The sequence below is a fragment of the Carassius gibelio genome, chromosome B3, assembly GCF_023724105.1.
Source record: "Carassius gibelio isolate Cgi1373 ecotype wild population from Czech Republic chromosome B3, carGib1.2-hapl.c, whole genome shotgun sequence".
Lineage (NCBI taxonomy): Eukaryota > Metazoa > Chordata > Actinopteri > Cypriniformes > Cyprinidae > Carassius > Carassius gibelio.
The window spans coordinates 6888596-6906950 of NC_068398.1; the positions used below are offsets into that span (position 1 = coordinate 6888596).

General features: G+C 35.2%; 2 protein-coding genes across 5 annotated transcripts; both read left to right on the forward strand.

Annotated features, from left to right (window-relative positions):
- Positions 1 to 575: 575 nt before the first annotated feature.
- LOC127953629 (small integral membrane protein 36-like) lies at positions 576 to 1133 on the forward strand. Its single transcript, XM_052552865.1, has one exon. It carries the CDS (start codon positions 693 to 695, stop codon positions 984 to 986), a length of 294 nt encoding a protein of 97 aa, XP_052408825.1. The 5' UTR covers positions 576 to 692; the 3' UTR covers positions 987 to 1133.
- LOC127953628 (monocyte to macrophage differentiation factor) lies at positions 1011 to 17920 on the forward strand. Of its 4 annotated transcripts, none has more exons than XM_052552862.1 (8): positions 1011 to 1163; positions 9468 to 9549; positions 9660 to 9820; positions 10386 to 10460; positions 10680 to 10781; positions 13384 to 13453; positions 15945 to 16193; positions 17125 to 17920. In XM_052552862.1, exons 1-7 carry the CDS (start codon positions 1135 to 1137, stop codon positions 16146 to 16148), a joined length of 723 nt encoding a protein of 240 aa, XP_052408822.1. In that variant the 5' UTR covers positions 1011 to 1134; the 3' UTR covers positions 16149 to 16193; positions 17125 to 17920. The 4 variants fall into 4 exon arrangements, with proteins under 4 accessions (XP_052408822.1, XP_052408821.1, XP_052408824.1 ...); XM_052552864.1 differs by lacking the exon at positions 1011 to 1163 and adding an exon at positions 7347 to 7677; XM_052552861.1 differs by having other exon boundaries at positions 1012 to 1163; positions 15945 to 17920.
- The last annotated feature ends 435 nt before the right edge of the window (positions 17921 to 18355 follow it).

The window sequence follows — 18355 nt, forward strand, 5'->3', positions numbered from 1 at the left end:
AATAATAATGTTTCTTGAGCAGCAAATCAGAATTTTTTCTGAAGGATGTAACACTGAAGTCTGGAGTAATGATGCTGAAAATTCTGCTTTACATCACCTAAATAAATTACATTTTACAATACATTCACATCGGAAATAGTTATTTGAAATTGTAATATATTTTAACATTTTTACTGTATTTTTGGGATCTAAACTATCACAAAAATTTGGCCCAATGTATCTACACGGAGCTACTGTAGTGTCTTTAAATGCTACTGATTTCTTCAACCTGTCTTGTTACTGAATAAGATTTTTATTGTCAAGATTTCTATATTATTGTCATATATGCATTAACAACACTTATATTCAGTGTGTCATTGTGCACAGTTTTAACTTTGTCCTAATATGCAACTCATCTGAAAATGCTTTGGCAGTACAAATGTGTTTGTGATGCCAATAAAATGCATTAAAACTAAACGAAGCTAGAGATTTAAGCCGCAAATGCTCTGGCGATACAGATGTACGATTATTAGTCATGCCAATAAACCACATTTAACTGAACTGAGAGGCAGTCAGACAGGCAGTCAGTGGAGGAGAAAGAGAGAGAGACAGAACGAGAGAGAGATTTGTGTCAGATAATCCCTCACAGGTCTGTATGTCCTGAGATAGACGGCTCGCCATCCGTCTCAGTCCTTCACCGTCCCACCGCCACCATGAGCTTCATCGCCGATGATGTGGAGATAGACCCGGTCACCCTCAACCTCATCATCCTGATCGCCAGCTATGTCATCCTCCTCCTCGTCTTCCTCATCTCCTGCATCCTCTATGACTGCCAGGGCAAGGACCCCACCAAGGAGTACGCACCCGACCCCATGCCCAACGTCAACCCCACTCCCATCCGGCTGGTGGTCATGCAGAATTCGCCCGCCAATGCCAGGTGGGACCAGAACAAGATGGTGACCACTTACGAACCTCTGGGCACCGAGAAAAAGAGTACTTTGGTCTGACAGGCTGGAAGAAGGACTGATAACAGCTGCTCAAAGGCACACATTATCTTTTCTATCTACTGTACATACTCAAAAGTACTCTATGTCTCATTTAATAACTTGTGTACGACGTCGTGTAGAACTTCTAACTTCTGTGCAAGATTGAATCATGTCGGGATCGGATTATGAGAAGAAACGGTGAGTCTTTCATATCTCTTGTTTCTTCTGCAGTATTTAGATTCAACGGAGAATGAATAGAGGCTTGTTCTGGTTCTCTGGGAGAACAAACTCCGTAAGGTTCTAAAATAGATTCTAAAATGGTCCATTCTAAAAAAAATTATAATTTGTCAAACTGTGCTCAGATTAAGGCCTACAGAAAAGTATGCGATAAAAACTGATTATTCCAGGATTTGATGATTTGAACATTAAGTTTGTGGATCGTTAAAAAAAGGCAGCTGTGGTTACAAGTATTTTACTGTTAAAAATACTGTAGCAACACTTAAGGTTTTACGGGGATTGTACTTAAATTTGTGGTAAATAAATTGAATTTAGAGAATTGCAGGGAGTTTAGGATTTTTTACTGTAAATTATAAGATGATGGTTCGCATTTACTTCCAAAGTCTGTACATTTAACAGTATTTTTACTGTAAAGCTACTTAAAATGTCCCCTCGTCTAAAAGGTATTTTCTCACAATTTTCATTAACATTTTTTAGAAGTTATATAAATTTTAGGACAAAACATTCTTAAAGTAATATGCATGGAATGTTCTTTTAAATTTATTGGAATTACAGTAAAAATCGGTAGCTTTGGTTTCCAGAATCTTACTGTTAAAAATAATCTTAGGTTTTACTGCATTAAATTTGCGGTGAATAAGTCTCATGCAGGGCATTTTTGTAACATTCAAATTACATTCTAATTACAACAATGAAACTTGAAATTTGTATGTTCTTAAAAAATGAATGTAATAACGTCATAATTTGGGTGAAAATATAGTTAAACGATTTTTCATAATCTTTAAATAACATTCTAATCACAACAATTTAACCAGACATTTTAACATCAGAATTGCCTATTAATAAATACAAGTTCAAATAACTTTACAGTGAAAATAACGTTAGCAGAACACTGTAAAATCATATAAATAACAGGAAAACAGGACATTTTAACATTTCTTTGAATAGTAAAAAAAGTTCAAATAACGTTATATTTTATGTGAAAAAAATGTAGTAGAATTGTAAGAAATATTTTTATAAACATGACAAGAACACTGGACAATTCAGCATTTTATCAACACCAATGCTCCCACAATTTTTTATAACCTAAATTTATTACCTGGTCCATTAAGGGGACTTGCCATTAGCCAATTAGCAGGTGTTTACCATTGCATCTTAAAATCTTTTACTTTAAAATTTCAAACATTTTGGGCTAACTATTGACTGTTGCCGGAGAAAGATCTGAGACAGAACTGATGCTTAAATGTGATGTAATAGACAATGCCATTAGTGTCCTGAGCTATAAAAGAGCTTTTTCTGTACCCCTAGATCCATGTATCAGTGAAACAGAGGTCAGGTGTTTCTGTGAAGTGTCCGCAGAGCCGCTGATTGCTTTTTAAACAGTTGTCCAAGACAACATACCGCATCTATTCTGAGTTGACGTGTCACACACACTGATCTCATTGGCCTGTGGATTAGATTATCCATCAGAAAAACCACGGCTGAAGTTTTTGTTTGGGTGTGTGTCTGCAGTACAGTGAGGGTTTAAATCACTGTTTTGTCACAGAGGTCTTGACCCCATTAGCTGCTGAGCTTTACGTCATGCTACTTCGTACTTACTAGCTATTTTTACAATTCAGTTTCTCCGAGTGAGAAACTTAAAAAAATAATAAATACAGGACATTTACAGTACATTATTTATACCTTACCCGGAATGATCCTGTAAAATGAATTTAAGAGCTGCAGCTCATTTTGATAACTATTTCATCTGATTGTTTGTTTGATTTATTGGAATAAACGAGAAACATTTTATGTTTTTAATGAAAATCAATTAATTCTGTCTTGTCCTATGAGCAAATATAAGGCTATAAATGAATCAAAATATGAACATATGCTACATAATATATGCAAAAATATAATATAATTAAAAATTATAATACTGAAAGTAATAATGTATGATAAATTATAATATAATTCTATCAAAATAAATATTTACTAATAATATATACTAATCATTTTTGTTTTTTCAATTAGATTAGTTGCCTAATTAATTTATGATTTTTTTTTTTTTCGGTTGTAAAAATGCACTTTAGAAGTTCAAAGGGTCAGTAAGAAATTGTGATTGATAAGTAAAATGTTTTCAAAGAAATATGAAGCAGCACAACTATTTTCAACACTGATAATGATCAGAAATGTTTCTTGAGAAGCAACTCTTCATATCAGTATGATTTCTGAATGATCATGTGACACTGAAGACTGGAGCAATGATGATGAAAATACAGCTTTGAACAGCAATAAATTATAAAAAATAGCATAAACTGTTAATCTAAATTGTAATAATATTTCACTATAACCATTTCACTATACCACTTTTTTTTTTTTTTTTTTTTTTAATAAATGAAGCCTTGGTGAGCAAAATAAACTTTCTTCAAAAATGTTAAAAAATCTTACTGATCCCAAACTTTTGAACAGTAGTGTATTGACTGTTATGGAAACTATGCATACATTATTTAAACAGAGCATCATAAAAATGCTTGCCAGCTCACAGCGCTGGTGATTAGATAAATTAGATAAATGTTATCGTTGTCGAACCATCATTAACACACACACACACTCATCTGTTTCAAAGGTTGAGTGACTCATATTAAATATTTAACATAAAGATAACAGAAGATAGCACTGTGTCACACTAACACACGAACGAAGAGACACATATACTTTGTTTCATTTCCATTATGAAAATTACTCATCAAGCTATTTAATGGGGTCATATGATGCGATTTCAATTTTTCCTTTCTCTTTGGAGTGCTACAAGCTGTTGGTGCATTAAGAAGATCTGTAAAGTTGCAAAGACTAAAGTCTCAAATCCGAAGAGATATTCATTATTTTATTACATCATTTGACCCCTTTAATGAAGACCCTTCTGAAATACAAACATTTAGCATTAGCTCTGTTAGCTAGAAAAGCTAAGAGCAAGAGAACAACATATCTGACATCTCCACTGGGATAAACGCATGCATCCGGTACAAGTTTCCGTAACAGAAACATGGCCAGGGGAGCAGGTTTGATCCGGGCCGGTCCTGAGAGGCTCTGTGAGGAGACAGACAGAGAGGATTCTGGGAGCTCGGGCCTGTGTCTGGGGCAGGGTGTTTGTCCCTGCTCTCTGGGATATTATTGCAGCTTTCTCCTCTCAGGTGGCCCATTTTGTTACGTCACCGCGGTTCCTACTCTCTTACAGTCCATGAAAGAGTAATGAGAGATGTTTCCCTCTGGGAAAAACTATCTGGGTGTAATTAGATTTTCAAATCCCTCCAGACTTTTACCTTGAGACAAAGTGAAAAATGTTGTTCGTTTGGCGACCTGGATCTATAGATGGTCTTTTTATAATGAAAACATTAGGCTAGCCTAGGTTACCGTTAGCTTTTCAGTTGATCTATGATTTTAATTGGAATATATTACATATTTTGGGGGTGTGTTTGGGTACATGGGGGTAAGTGATTAGGGACAAAATTTTCATTTCGGGTTGGAGTATCCCTTAAATGCTTTCAGATTGAACAGAAGATTTGACTGTAGAGAAATACGTCATGAAAGATTACAAGAAGGAAGAGAAGGATGAGCTTTCCTGTTAGTGTCTTAGTGTAATTCCCCAGTTTATTTAGCCCTCTCAGCTTCCTCTTGCTGCACTGCACTCTCTCTAGCAACAAGAGTTTGCTGGTTTCTGAGAGCTGGGCTGCGTTGAGAGTGCAAATCATTGCAATAACCAAGAAGGATCTTAAGGACCTTATCTTGGTTATCGTGCATTTATCTGAGACTGAAGCACATATTGTCAGTCCGCTCTAAAAGCAGTTGGGTTGGTGCCATTTTAGCTCATATTGCACTCTATCTTGTCCTGCAAATAAAAATCACAGGTCCTGTGATGGTTTTATAGGACTTATTAAAAAAACAATTTCTGCAATGTTTTTTTGGTTTGTTTTATTATTTGGTGCATGTGGTTGCACTTCTCAGTTCTATTTCTGGTGCACTGTGGGATGCAACAGCTAAACAAGAACTAACCGTTGTGAGGAAGTGATTTAAGCCTCCGTCTGAATGGTGTAAAGGTCAAGAACATTTGCTCATAATCCCATTAAATCGTGAAAATGCTGTAACCTGTGTTCATTTTTTCATTCTTCTTTGTTATACAAATGCTAAGAAGAATTAAATGATTTTAATGTTGTGGAGATTATGGTAACGTATGGTATATACCTCAGTACCACAGGCTAATGTCCTGGAAGGGTTCTATCAATGTTCTTTCGGCTTAAAACCCATCTCTTCCATCTTTATTTGACCCTCTAACTTTAACACTCACTATTCCAATTCTATTCTTAAAAAAAAAAATCGAACTACCTTTCTAATCTTTTTGTATCCTATTTTCTTTTAATTTATTATGCAATTGTGTGTGTGTGTGTGTGTGTGTGTGTGTGTGTGTGTGTGTGTGTGTGTGTGTGTGTAAAGACCTCTAACACTAGCTTGCTCTATTCTTTTTTTATTCTATCTGTTTTCTTTTTATTTATTATATTAGTTAAAATCCAATGCTACGTGTACTGTGTTAACCTAACTGAGACTTGTTATAGCACTTATATTTCATTGCTCTTTTTGTTGTTTTTGATTGCTTCCACAATTCTCAAAATGTTAGCACAGAAATGTTGTTCATTGAATGTATTTTTTCCCCCTTCTGAAACAGTTTATTTGGACATTAATCTAAAATGTTTTAAACTTTACAACTTATTAGTTTTAGATGGTTCAGAGAAAATTTATGTTTGCAAAATCCTAAAACAGAAGAGTCCCTTAAAGATTTTGCTAAGATTCACATAAACAAGAATGCACGTTTTCTTTAAACATTTAAAGAAATTTCCAATTTCCAGTGTTGAATGTTCCCAACTTAGACATAATGTTTTCATAACTTGATGCGAACATAAGTGAAATGTTCTTAGAACTTTTTTTTTTCTCAGTACCGTACTTTGTAATAAGATGACCTGGCAAAAAGTTTGAGACAATTAGACCTACAGTCAGAAAGCTAAACCCGTCTAGTGCAGTTATATAATAGATCTTGTAACTGTCAAATACTGATGAGTACCATATTTTTTTTTATTCAACAAAGTATTTGAGTGGTATATAAGGAGAACAAGGTTTTATTCTTGCACCAATGAAAAAACAATTTGACAGTTTCTCTGAAAACAAGAAACATTTAGTAAAACTCTCAAAACAAGAAAATTTATTTTCTTTTCTCAGTGATGCTGTGATGTTTTTTTTTTCCTGGAAAACAAGACAAAATGTAGGAACACACGACACAGACGTCTTCTCAATTCAGTTAACAGCCTTACATAAATGTTGGGTGACATCTAATGCCATTGGTGCTGGTTTATGTAATGTTGCTTCTGGTCACAGAGTCCATAAGCCACGGTGGCTCTTCACCCAAACACGCTGTTTCACATTAATATTGTGCAAGTTTGCCTTCAGCATAGTAGCAACATGCAGGTCGGGACACATTTTAATGCGTAAGTGTATGTGTGTTCATACACAGAAGAAGTGCCAGTCCAACCGGACGAATATTCCTGCATCCTGAGGGAAATCTCAGTACAAAACAGGAGCACAAGTGCACAATTAGCTACAAGACAACACTTTGATGGTATCCGAAAAATATCACATGATACAGATAAGAGCAGCAACATATCACCTGGTAAAACCACATACTTTGGAAATGTATGAACACATTTCCATATAACATGGTATTTACATGTATCTCCATGGTATTTGAAATACCTGAAAGTATAATTTGACACCAAAGCTGTAAAAGATTACATTATGCATATACCACGGTATTTACATATTGCTCCGAGGTCATTTAAAGATTGTGCATGTCCAAAAGCATGGTAGATTTTATTTTTAGAAATTAGGAAATGAGTAGTGTGTTGCTCATGGCATTAGGTTTAGGTTACTGTAACACAATCGTCCTTTTCGGTGTCACTTTTGATTAGGACACGATTCAAACAGGTATGGCAACTTTCTCGCCACCATAAGCCCCGCCCTCTATTCTTGCGTCAAACAAAGCGATATCATTCCTGCTGATGATTGGTCGAACGCATCGACCGGCTCACGCCGATCGCCCTCCCATTGGCGGAAGGACCCGTCAATCATGTGTGCCTAAAAAATGCTTAAAATGTACGACACCGGCTTTCGATTTGACACAGAATGAGGGATAAATGCAGAGAAAGAGAGCGGAATCGTACGCGAGGTGAAATGATGCGACAAAACGGCGTTTTATGAATGATTTGGGGTGTATTCGAGCAGTTATGGTGCCACGGACGCGTTTCGTTTGGATCTGGGATTGATTTTTGTGAATGGAGATTTCGTCGTAGGCCACGGACATCTGAATCAATTACATTATCTGATTGATTTACTGATCTCAGATCTGTTTTTATTTGAGATTTCGCGAGATGAAGAGAGTTAATAGTTTCCAGAGGTGAGTACTGATCAGTGAACGGGTTCGACTACGTGCTTTTCTGATTATTAACGCATCTCTGTTTTTGCTTGTTAATTTGTTTGTTGTTCATATATGCAGTCTGTTCAGAAATCAGATATTGAATGGATCATGCATCTTCAAGCTGCATCCAGCGATCAGATCGTGCATCTTTATTGATTCTGTGCTGTTCTGAGATCAGGCCGTTCACTGACATACAGACACATCCTGATGTGATGCTTTTATTTTAATGCATGATGTTTATTAATGTATTCAGTGCATGCATAGAAAGCAGGGTGTTTTGTACTGACTATGTTCTGTATTAAGAGATCAGACTGTATTTATTGTGGTCTGATCATGTATTTTACAGTTCAAATCGAGCCAATAAGTTTTTTTTTTTATTGATTTTCTATTTGGAGATAAGACCATGCATAGATTACAGATTATGTGTTTTTGTTGACAGTATATTGCATAATCACAGATCAGACTATAAACTCTATTCTTGACGCAGAAATCGGACCACAAACAGGGATAAAGTTCATCTTGCAATATGAACATTATTATTTTTTATCATTATTATTTGTTATTCTCTTGTAGCTGCATGCTTTATTTATGAATCAGAACACACATTGAGTTTAAAGCATGCTCTGTGGTCTGATCAGGCCAGTAAAAATGCACTGTTTAGAGATGAGACGTTGCATTGACATAAGATTGTCTCCATATTCTCTACACTGACTCTTCGACTCGTTTCTGCAGTCTGATTGTGGTTTTCTGCTCTCCAAACATCAGCAGTGTCAGAATTGGTCCGCATGGGTGTTGGGACGCAGGGAGCGGGGAATGCAGCATGGATACGGATGCGTGTGTGTTTTTAATGAGCATGCACCACTGCATCACACACCACCATGTTTGACATCACCGCTGCATCCTCGAGGAGTTTCAGACTTAAACAAACAAACAAACAAACAAACAAAGACCTGAGTAAACAGAACATGTGCATGAGTCACACTGCAGATTATGAGGCTAGTGGCCGTTTACTGATGGGGTGAAAGATATGAGAGAAAAAGAAAAGTCACAGGGTGTTGTCTATAAACAACAAAAAAAAAAAAAAAAAAAAAACAACAACAACACATCATGCATATGTTAGAAACAAAATATATATATATATATAAATATATAATTGGATTCATTCAGAAGTATAAATGTCTCTTAGGGTTTAATTGAGTTTCGTTTTTTTATTTTTTATTATGTAGAAATGTTTTAGTGTGTATTTTGGAAACATTTGGATGCATTTGTTTTTCATGATAAAAATATTTTGATTGAAGGCTTTTGCATATACTTATATATTTTTTAGAAGATTGTGTGTGTGTGTATATATATATATATATATATATATATATATATATATATATATATATATATATATATATATATATATATATATATATATATATATATATATATATATATATATATTTTTTTTTTTTTCATTTTAATTTTAGCTACAGTTTTAATATAGTTGTGTTTGTTTTATTATTTTTAAATATGAGTTTATTTTTATTATTTCCTCAGCTTTATTTTAGTTATTTTCAGTTTTGGTAATTTGGGAAACTAACTGGAATATTTACGTAAATTATTATAAAACCATTTTAGATTATTTATTTTTTTCCTTTTCCTTCTTTTTTTTTTTTTTAATTTCTAAATAATTTCAGTTAAGGAAAACAACACCTCTTCCGAACATATGTCAGATGAAAGTGGTGTTATTAAATATGAATGCGTGGTTTGTTGTGTTTCAGGTTTATGAACACCCGAGCCGCTGTGAACTGCCGTTACCAGCCCACATGTTACGAGCACGCAGCCAACTGCTACACCCATGCGGTAACGAACATGCATTCCTTCATCAATAGAGTTCAACAGATCCAGCTCAGTGCTTGTCTGGAGTGTCATGTGACTCAGTGCTTATTTCCTCCTCAAACTCTGGCCTGTAGCTGCTGATTGTGCCGGCGTTTGTGGGCATGGCTCTGTTACACCGGCTGTCTGATGACCGCTGGGAGCGAATCACGGCCTGGGTGTATGGCATGGGTCTGATCGCTCTGTTCCTCGTCTCCACCGTCTTCCACATCATTTCCTGGAAAAAGAGCCACTTGAGGTATGATCGCACAGCATCACGGTGAAGAACGGTGGGAGTAACAAGCACGTTTAGATGCAAGACTTAATCACCTCAGTTATTGTTTCATGTGGATCACTGCTTAATGATCCATTGCTTAACATTTACACATCCAAGATGCAGGTGAGCTTGTTTCTTTATCAGATTTGGAGAAATTTAGCTTTACATCAGTTGTTCAGCAGTGGATGGGTGCCGTCAGAATGAGAGTCCAAACAACTGATAAAAACATTTACTGATGGACTGGAGTGGTGTGGATTATTGTGATGTTTTTATCAGCTGTTTGGACTCTCATTCTGACGGCACCCATTCACTACATAGCATCCTTTGCTGAGCAAGTGATATAACGCTCCATTTCTCCAAATCTGATGAAGAAACAAACTCATCTACATCTTGGATGACCTGAGGGTGAGCACATTTTCAATTAGCTATTCCCTAGTTGTGCACTTTGATCAACTTTAACATGCATCAGAATCAGATATCTTGGTGCACATGGTACACAAACTCACAGTTCACATGAATATTGTCTCCTGTGTGCTTTCTTCCTCAGGACCATGGAGCACTGCTTCCACATGTGTGACAGAGTCGTCATATACTTCTTTATCGCTGCCTCTTATACACCATGGTATGTTTTCTTGACACACATTTATTGCTTTTGCATTTAGATGCATTTAAAAAAAAACAACAACATACTACTAGCTTCATGATTAAATGACCATGTTTTTATGTGTGTGTGTGTGTTTTTTTCGTTTGGTCACTTTACTCTGCGGGTGTGAACGATTCAGTGTGTTTCAGCAGTAAAGTGAAACTCTGTGAGCACTAATGAGGGAGTGTTTTCCCGCAGGCTCAATCTCCGGGAGCTCGGGCCGCTCGCCGCTCACATGCGCTGGTTTGTGTGGCTGATGGCGGCCGCTGGGACCATCTATGTGTTCAACTACCACGAGAAGTATGTTTGACGTCACCACCATGTCTGTAGATGTCAGGGGATGCCAGATGCATGAGATCTTTATTATGCAAAATAATAGACACACAGTGTTCGGTTATATGGTGTTGAATGTGCAATTACATTGGATGTGATTATTGGTAGAGTATCCACAAGCATGTAGAGTACAGTGAGGACACGTACAGTTCAATACATACAATTTTTAAATATTAAAATTATGCATTTTATTATTTATCAATTATTATTGTTAAAATTAGGAGCAAGATAGATAATCAGTATGCACAAAGTGTTTAAATTATCATTATTTTTTATTTATTTTTTTTATGTACAACTTGGCCAGTAAATAAACAAAATAGTAAATATTTAATGTTATGATTTGTTGCATTTATAAATTATTAATTCAATCATAAGTTATTATTGTTATTATTTATATGGCACCACCACCACCAACTATTATTATTATTATTATTATTTGTATAACACCACTACCACTAACAACAACAATTATTATAATTTATACACAAAAACAAATATTATTATTATTATTGTTATTATCATTATTACTTCTTTAACAACAATTTTTATTATTATTATTATTAATATAATTGGTATAACACCAACAACAAAAAAGTTATTCTTTTAATTTATACAACAACAACTATTATTATTATTTATTTAACAACAACAATTATTATTTATATAGAAAAACCATTATTATTATTATTTATACAATAATTACAAAAACTATTTTTATTATTATTATTTATATAGAAAAAACTATTATTATTTATACAATAATTACAACAACAATTATTATTATTATTATTATTTATATAGAAAAAACATTTATTATTATTATTATTATTATTATTATTTATACAATAATTACAACAACAATTATTATTATTATTATTATATAAAATATTTACAAAATACTTTAAAGTGTTATTTGCAATATTGGTTTACACATCCTTCAAGAAAATGTATAAAGAATATACAAGGGATGCACCGAAATTTCGGCCACCGAAAATTTTCGGCCGAAAATGGCCTTTTCGGTTTTCGGCCGATAGACTTTTATCACCGAAACAACACGGCCGAAATGTTGTGATGACGCAAACAGAAACCGCGACCTGCACGTGCACCTGCATAGCCCAGACCACGAGCTCCACGCGATATTCACTTAACACCAGTGAGAACATTCTCTCTCTTCGTATTCCTTTATTCGCAGCACTAAAGCGTCTCCTAACAAAGAGATTAAGACGGACCACGAAGTAAAAACAAAGAAAAGTACAGTCTTATAGAGTCTCTTAGCACACGTCTCACTGAGATCTTTTCGGATCCTCTGCACTTAATCGCGAATGTGCTTGATCCGCGTTATAAAGACCATTACTTGGATGCGGAAATAAGGCAGCGCGCACGAGAAATGATCCAGGCCGCGCTGGATGCGGAGAACCCGCGTGGAGACGGAGAAGCGCCAAGTGCAGGAGACAGATCAGAGCGCAGAAAAAAAGACTGGTCTCTGCACCAGATGAGGGGCATGCACCATCGTTGTCTGATATGTTCAGTGGAATTCTGCAAGAAAGTGCCTCAAATAATAATAATACGTTGGCTATTTTGTTCTTAGGCTACTGTATACACACACACACACACACACACACACACACACACACACACACAAACATATATACATACATAATATCAGATTGTAGCCATATTTATGCTAGATTTTCTGCTAGATTTCTGCTTTAATTTGATAAAAATGTTTATTTATGCCCTGGCCCTATTTAAATACACTCTCTCACATATTTCTCAAATGTCAGGCAGATGACAAGCTCAACTGCTCAACAGCTAGATGGTTATCTGTCTGAAGTCCCCATCCCCAGAAGTGATAACAGTCTTGCCAACTGGAGAAGTAATGCACTTTCTAGTCCTACAGAGAACAATTTTCAAATGCACTTCACCTAAATGCACTTTGTTTTTATGAGAGAAGTGTTCATTTTAAAACCTTTCTGCAGGCCAGTAGGCCTGTACATTATTATTAAATATACACATGAGTGGGATACATTTTTAGTTTGAATTTTATTTTATACTGTGCATTGTTGCAATGTGCTTAATAAATATTTGCATCATTTATAATTATGTATTCTTATGTTTTTTTTTTTTTTTAATAAGTTATGTAATTGTAATTATCTTTGAAACTTTAATATTAATTTATGCAATTGCAATGTCTTAATTTTAGTAAACTTAGTACACGGTCATAGCAATAAATGCAATGGTACTAATAATTGGCATAATTTCTTTCGGTGTTTCGGTTTCGGTTTTCGGCCTTGGTTTTCTTTTTTTCGGTTTTCGGTTTCGGCCAAGAATTTTCATTTCGGTGCATCCCTAGAATATACATCTGTATACAAATATATAGCATTTTTTATTTAAAACTTTATTGCAGATAAATAATTTCTTAAATCGTATGTGGGTTCAGCACAACAGAATGGGCAATTAAACATGCACAAAATAGAGGATGAAATAAATGAACAATATTTACCTCTGTAGTAATTCCCCTCGAGTGAGAGAGGTGTGTAATTGTCATGGTGTGTTTGTGTTTGTGCAGGTATAAGTTAGTGGAGCTGGCCTTCTACCTGACCATGGGCTTCTTTCCTGCGCTGGTGGTGACATCAATGGTGAGTCTATGAGCTCGTCTTAATCTGATCTATGTGCCTCTAAAGGCCAAGCGCTAATTAGCAGACCCCATAATTAACCCGACTATTTAAAGCTGCTGTGGGAGGAGTCATTACAGAGGATGGAGAAAGCCTTAACAAAAGCCTTACAAATGACTTCAGAAGTAATTCTGTATTATAGATTTGAAGAAAACTAAATGTTTAGTCACAGTGATGTTTTATTGTGACACAAGAAATTTCCAACCTGCCCTTGAATGTTATTCCCCTGACGGAAATCTGATCACCTTCACCTTTGACCCAGTTTTTGAGTCGTCAGGCTTTTCACATTAACCTGTCACACCTGAAATGTTCACTGTGGGATTTCCACAATTCAGAATCAAACACAACAGCATCTGAATTGAGTCACTGACACATCGGATCAGAAGTGAATAAAAACTTTATCACATGGACAATTACATGTGAATCTCCCAAAAAACTTCCAGGTCATAGTTTACCCTAAAATCACATTTAATTTAAAAAAAAAAAAAAATGTAATAGCATTAATATTTAATGAAGTGAATTTATATAGATATAGATATAGATATTTCATATATGCAATTATATATTATAATATATTACTATATATTTATAGATAATATATGTTAGGCTAGTTTAATATAATGCACTTTATATTGTTTTTTTTTTCTTTTCATGTAATCCCAGTCATTTTTAATTTATTATTTATAAAAAAATATATATTTTTAATTGTTCTAAAATATGTATTTATTTATTTTTAAAATATTTTTTTCTTGAGTTATTGAAATTACCTAGAATAAAATAAGGTTAATGAGTTAATTATTATTATTTATTTACTTATTTATTTTTCTGCTGTATTACCAACAATATTAATATTAAAAATATATTATAATGATACATTCATATGATTCATATATCAATTTTCATTATTATTTACTTATTTTTTTCTTTTGACTTCTGGATGAAATATGATCCAGGCATAGTTTGACAGCTTTTGTGAGACTCACCCTTACATACACAGTGTAAATACAGCACATGTGTGCAGTGTGTATTGTACAATACAGTAAAGACTTGGGTTCGGTGGAGTGAGCAAACAGAGACGCTTTGAAATTCAATCACTATTGATAACCTTTGTGTCGGGTTTGTATGATGTTCGAGTCAGAGACAGCAGCAGATCGGTGTTCATTACATTCAAAATACAGCAAGTGTCTCATGTACATCATGTTTTCACAGACACTGACGCCACCTTGTGGTAAGGAGCAGTAGCTACACTTGCTTGAAAAAAAATCCAAGGGCACCAAATAAAACTCCCTGCATTCAAAGCTCAACATTTCCTTTGGCTTTTGGATTATTGCAATAAAATAAACTCTGTGACCAACAAAGGTTTATGATTTTGTCTCTTCAGTGTGATGGTTTAATGTCCTTAATGACCTCTGTAGTCCCATTTGGACACTTGTTAGCACCTGCCTTTTTCAAGACGAGTTTCAGAAAAACAAATCGCAGGGATCCATCTTGCTAGTGTATTTTTATTTTATTTATTTAACCCTGAACTTAACCTGTGTTAACCACAGACCCTGTTTCAGGCAATAAATCAAATAAAAGCAACAACAACAACAACAAAAAGTGAACCTGTCTCAGGGTGTTGGCCTCCAAAAATATTTAATTCCTGCAGCACTCTATATGCAACACCATCAAAACATTGTTAAATTACCTTTTACACATCTGAAATTAAAATATAGTAGATGATACTCTTAAAAATAAAAGTTCTTTATTGTCATTGATGGTTCTATGTAGAACTTTTTGTTGTAGAATAAAATGTATTTTTTTTTAGAAAATGTAAAAATTCAGATTTAACCTGAACCTAACCTGAGTTTAGCCTGAACCTAACCGGAGTTTAGCCTGAACCTAACCGGAGTTTAGCCTGAACCTAACCGGAGTTTAGCCTGAACCTAACCGGAGTTTAGCCTGAACCTAACCGGAGTTTAGCCTGAACCAAACCGGAGTTTAGCCTGAACCAAACCTGAGTTTAGCCTGAACCAAACCTGAGTTTAGCCTGAACCAAACCTGAGTTTAGCCTGAACCAAACCTGAGTTTAGCCTGAACCAAACCTGAGTTTAGCCTGAACCTAACCTGAGTTTAGCCTAAACTTTACCTAAACTTAACCTTAACCTGAATTTAACCCAAACTTAACCTTGAACTTGACACACATGGTTCCATGAAGGACCTTTAACAATATTTCATTTTTCCATGATAAAGGACCTTTTGTGCAGTGTTCCACACTAAGATAAAATGCTCCTTTTAGGAACTGACCACTGAAAGGTTCTTTGTGGAACCAAATATGGTTATTCTGTGGCATCAGTGTTCTTTTCTGGAACATTTTAGTTTCATGGATTTTTACCTGGTTGTCAAACATGTCATAGCACACTTTTATTCGCTGATTTTCATGTCAGTAACTGTGTCTGGTTCTGGTTTTGATCAGAGTAACACAGACGGGCTGTACGAGCTGGCGTTCGGAGGCGTGGTCTACTGCCTGGGTGTCGTCTTCTTCAAATCAGACGGTGTGATACCGTTCGCTCATGCCATCTGGCACGTGTTCGTGGCTCTTGCTGCTGCCATCCATTACTACGCCATCTGGAAGTACCTGTACCGCAGTTCCTCGCTGGAGGACATCAGGGATGCTTGAGCTTCCTCCTCCGTCACCAAAACATCACAACACCAACGGTTACCAGTACGACCATGCAATGTTTACGGTTTTCTATCCAACTGGGATCAGTGAAGTGTGTGTGTGTGTGTGTCACAGTACTGGATGCACATTTACCACAGTTGCAACAAGACGGCAATGTTTGTGTTTTTCCATTTTCATCAGTATTATGTAAATACATTCCATTAAAAGCAGATGAATTGTGATTCTTTTGGATATTTAATTATGTTTCCGTGCATTCAGTCACACACACACACACACACTCAGTAGCATTTTCTTATCATCTGTAGTGAATTACTTTACTTGTGTGACTTTCTGTATCAAATCTGCATTTTTGCATCTCAACTAACTGGGTTTTTACTTCAAACGTACGGCTAGTTGTTTTCTACAAAGCGCTGGGGGTTTTCTACCCTCCTTCCCCTGAGTTTCTGCTCTCTCAGCAGGATTTGAAAGCGTTGCACAGAGCTTTTTTTTTCTATGCGGCACTTTTCTAACAGGAAGAACCACTTCTCTTTGATACTCCATTTGTAGGCTGATGGCAGATAGAAACGATGTTGAATGCTTCTCTGCACAACCAGGTTTATGGGATGTTTTATCTCACCGCCTCAACCACCTTAAAGACACTTTGGGAAGTTTCTGAAAGTTGGCACAATATTTGATGGGTTTGTGAGTAAGAAGTGTTAGCCAATGACATGTGAATGACATCCTAGAATAACATCCTGTGTCTGTTGTGATGAATCTGACAAAAACGGCTCATATTTCACCCCCAAATCTTGAAAACTTGAATTGCAAAAAAAAAAAAAAAAAAAAAGTAGTTTAATCTGTAAAATTGCATTGCAAGAAACTAAAGCATATTGTTTTTTAGGACCATTATTTGTATTTTTTATTATAATTGTTTTTTTTTTTTGTTTTTTTTTTTGATTTGACGTGAAATATGACTCTCCAATGTTTTCTACAGATTAATGAGATGTACTTCGATATCGACCGTGCAATATGGGCAAACTAAACGTTTCTGAACTAATGCTCTCTGTCTGCCGTGATATCTCTTGGTAAACGGTGGCAGCATTCGCTCCTCTTCCCATCATGCACATGACGACCTGACAGCAGCAGGATCATCTTTCATCATTCCCTGGTTTCTGTCGTGTTTCTGCGATGCGACACTGTGAATGCGTTCGGCTTGGATCGCAGTTTGACTGTGCAGATCTGTTGAAGCACTGATCTGAAAGAGATTCAGGAAACTTTGCAGCTTCTCGCTAGTGAAGTGTTTTGTAATATTTTCACTGTGCTGGTCTATGAACATCTTCTCGTGTTGTGTCAGAATATCCATAATTACTTGTTCATCCTGTAATGATGTTAAAGTGAAAGATTATGCTAGCACTTATACAAGTGAAAGCCTTTTTTTCTTCATATTCTGTTTTTTGCAGGTTAATTATTATATTTTTGTAATTGGGTCATGCAGAGTTTGATTATGATTTGGGGATGTTTGATGAGATGTGTTAGGACTGCATGAACGGAGTCATTTTGACCACCTCTTCTTCTCTGGGACAGACTTTTGTAAAAATCTTTCTACATCCTGTTTTGGCACATAATTCTGCTCTGGCCTTCTCAAAACCAACCACAAAACCTCTTCTAACGCTTCTGATGTCCTCATCACACATCATTCTAGTGTTTCGGTGCTGGTGTTACTATAAAGACTACATGTGTCCAATAATGAACAAGTTTCTAACGTTAATAAACATGAGCTGTAACTCTCATGCATGTGTGTCTGTGATCATTTCATCTGGAATATTGTGGCTCGGTCCAATGTTTCACACATGACACAATGAAGACTTTATTATTCGATGGATATCGATCTCACTTGTTAACACTGGATCAAATTAAGCACTTCTATTAATTCATTAATCTCAATGTTCTCATGCTATTGTAAACATTATATTATCTTAACGCAGTGTGTTAATGTGAAATGAGAGTGAAACTGCTTATTTTGAATAGAAATTTACTTTTTAGAGGCAAATGTATTAGCAAAGTAATCTAAATACAAAAAAACTATATGTATATATTTTAAGTTGTTTTTTTATATAGTAAAACATATTACATTTTATTGTTATATTGTATTTTGTTTCATGTTATTTTATTCAATTTGATTGCATTATTAATAATCCATGTATACTAATTATACATATATAATA

Bases quoted from the DNA above. Each gene is read 5' to 3' on its own strand.
- LOC127953629 (XM_052552865.1), top strand. From the start codon at position 693: ATGAGCTTCATCGCCGATGATGTGGAGATAGACCCGGTCACCCTCAAC.
- LOC127953628 (XM_052552862.1), top strand. From the start codon at position 1,135: ATGTCGGGATCGGATTATGAGAAGAAACG. The intron at 10,461-10,679 runs GTATGTTTTCTT...GTTTTCCCGCAG, and splicing joins GCTGCCTCTTATACACCATG to GCTCAATCTCCGGGAGCTCG. The intron at 13,454-15,944 runs GTGAGTCTATGA...GGTTTTGATCAG, and splicing joins CGCTGGTGGTGACATCAATG to AGTAACACAGACGGGCTGTA.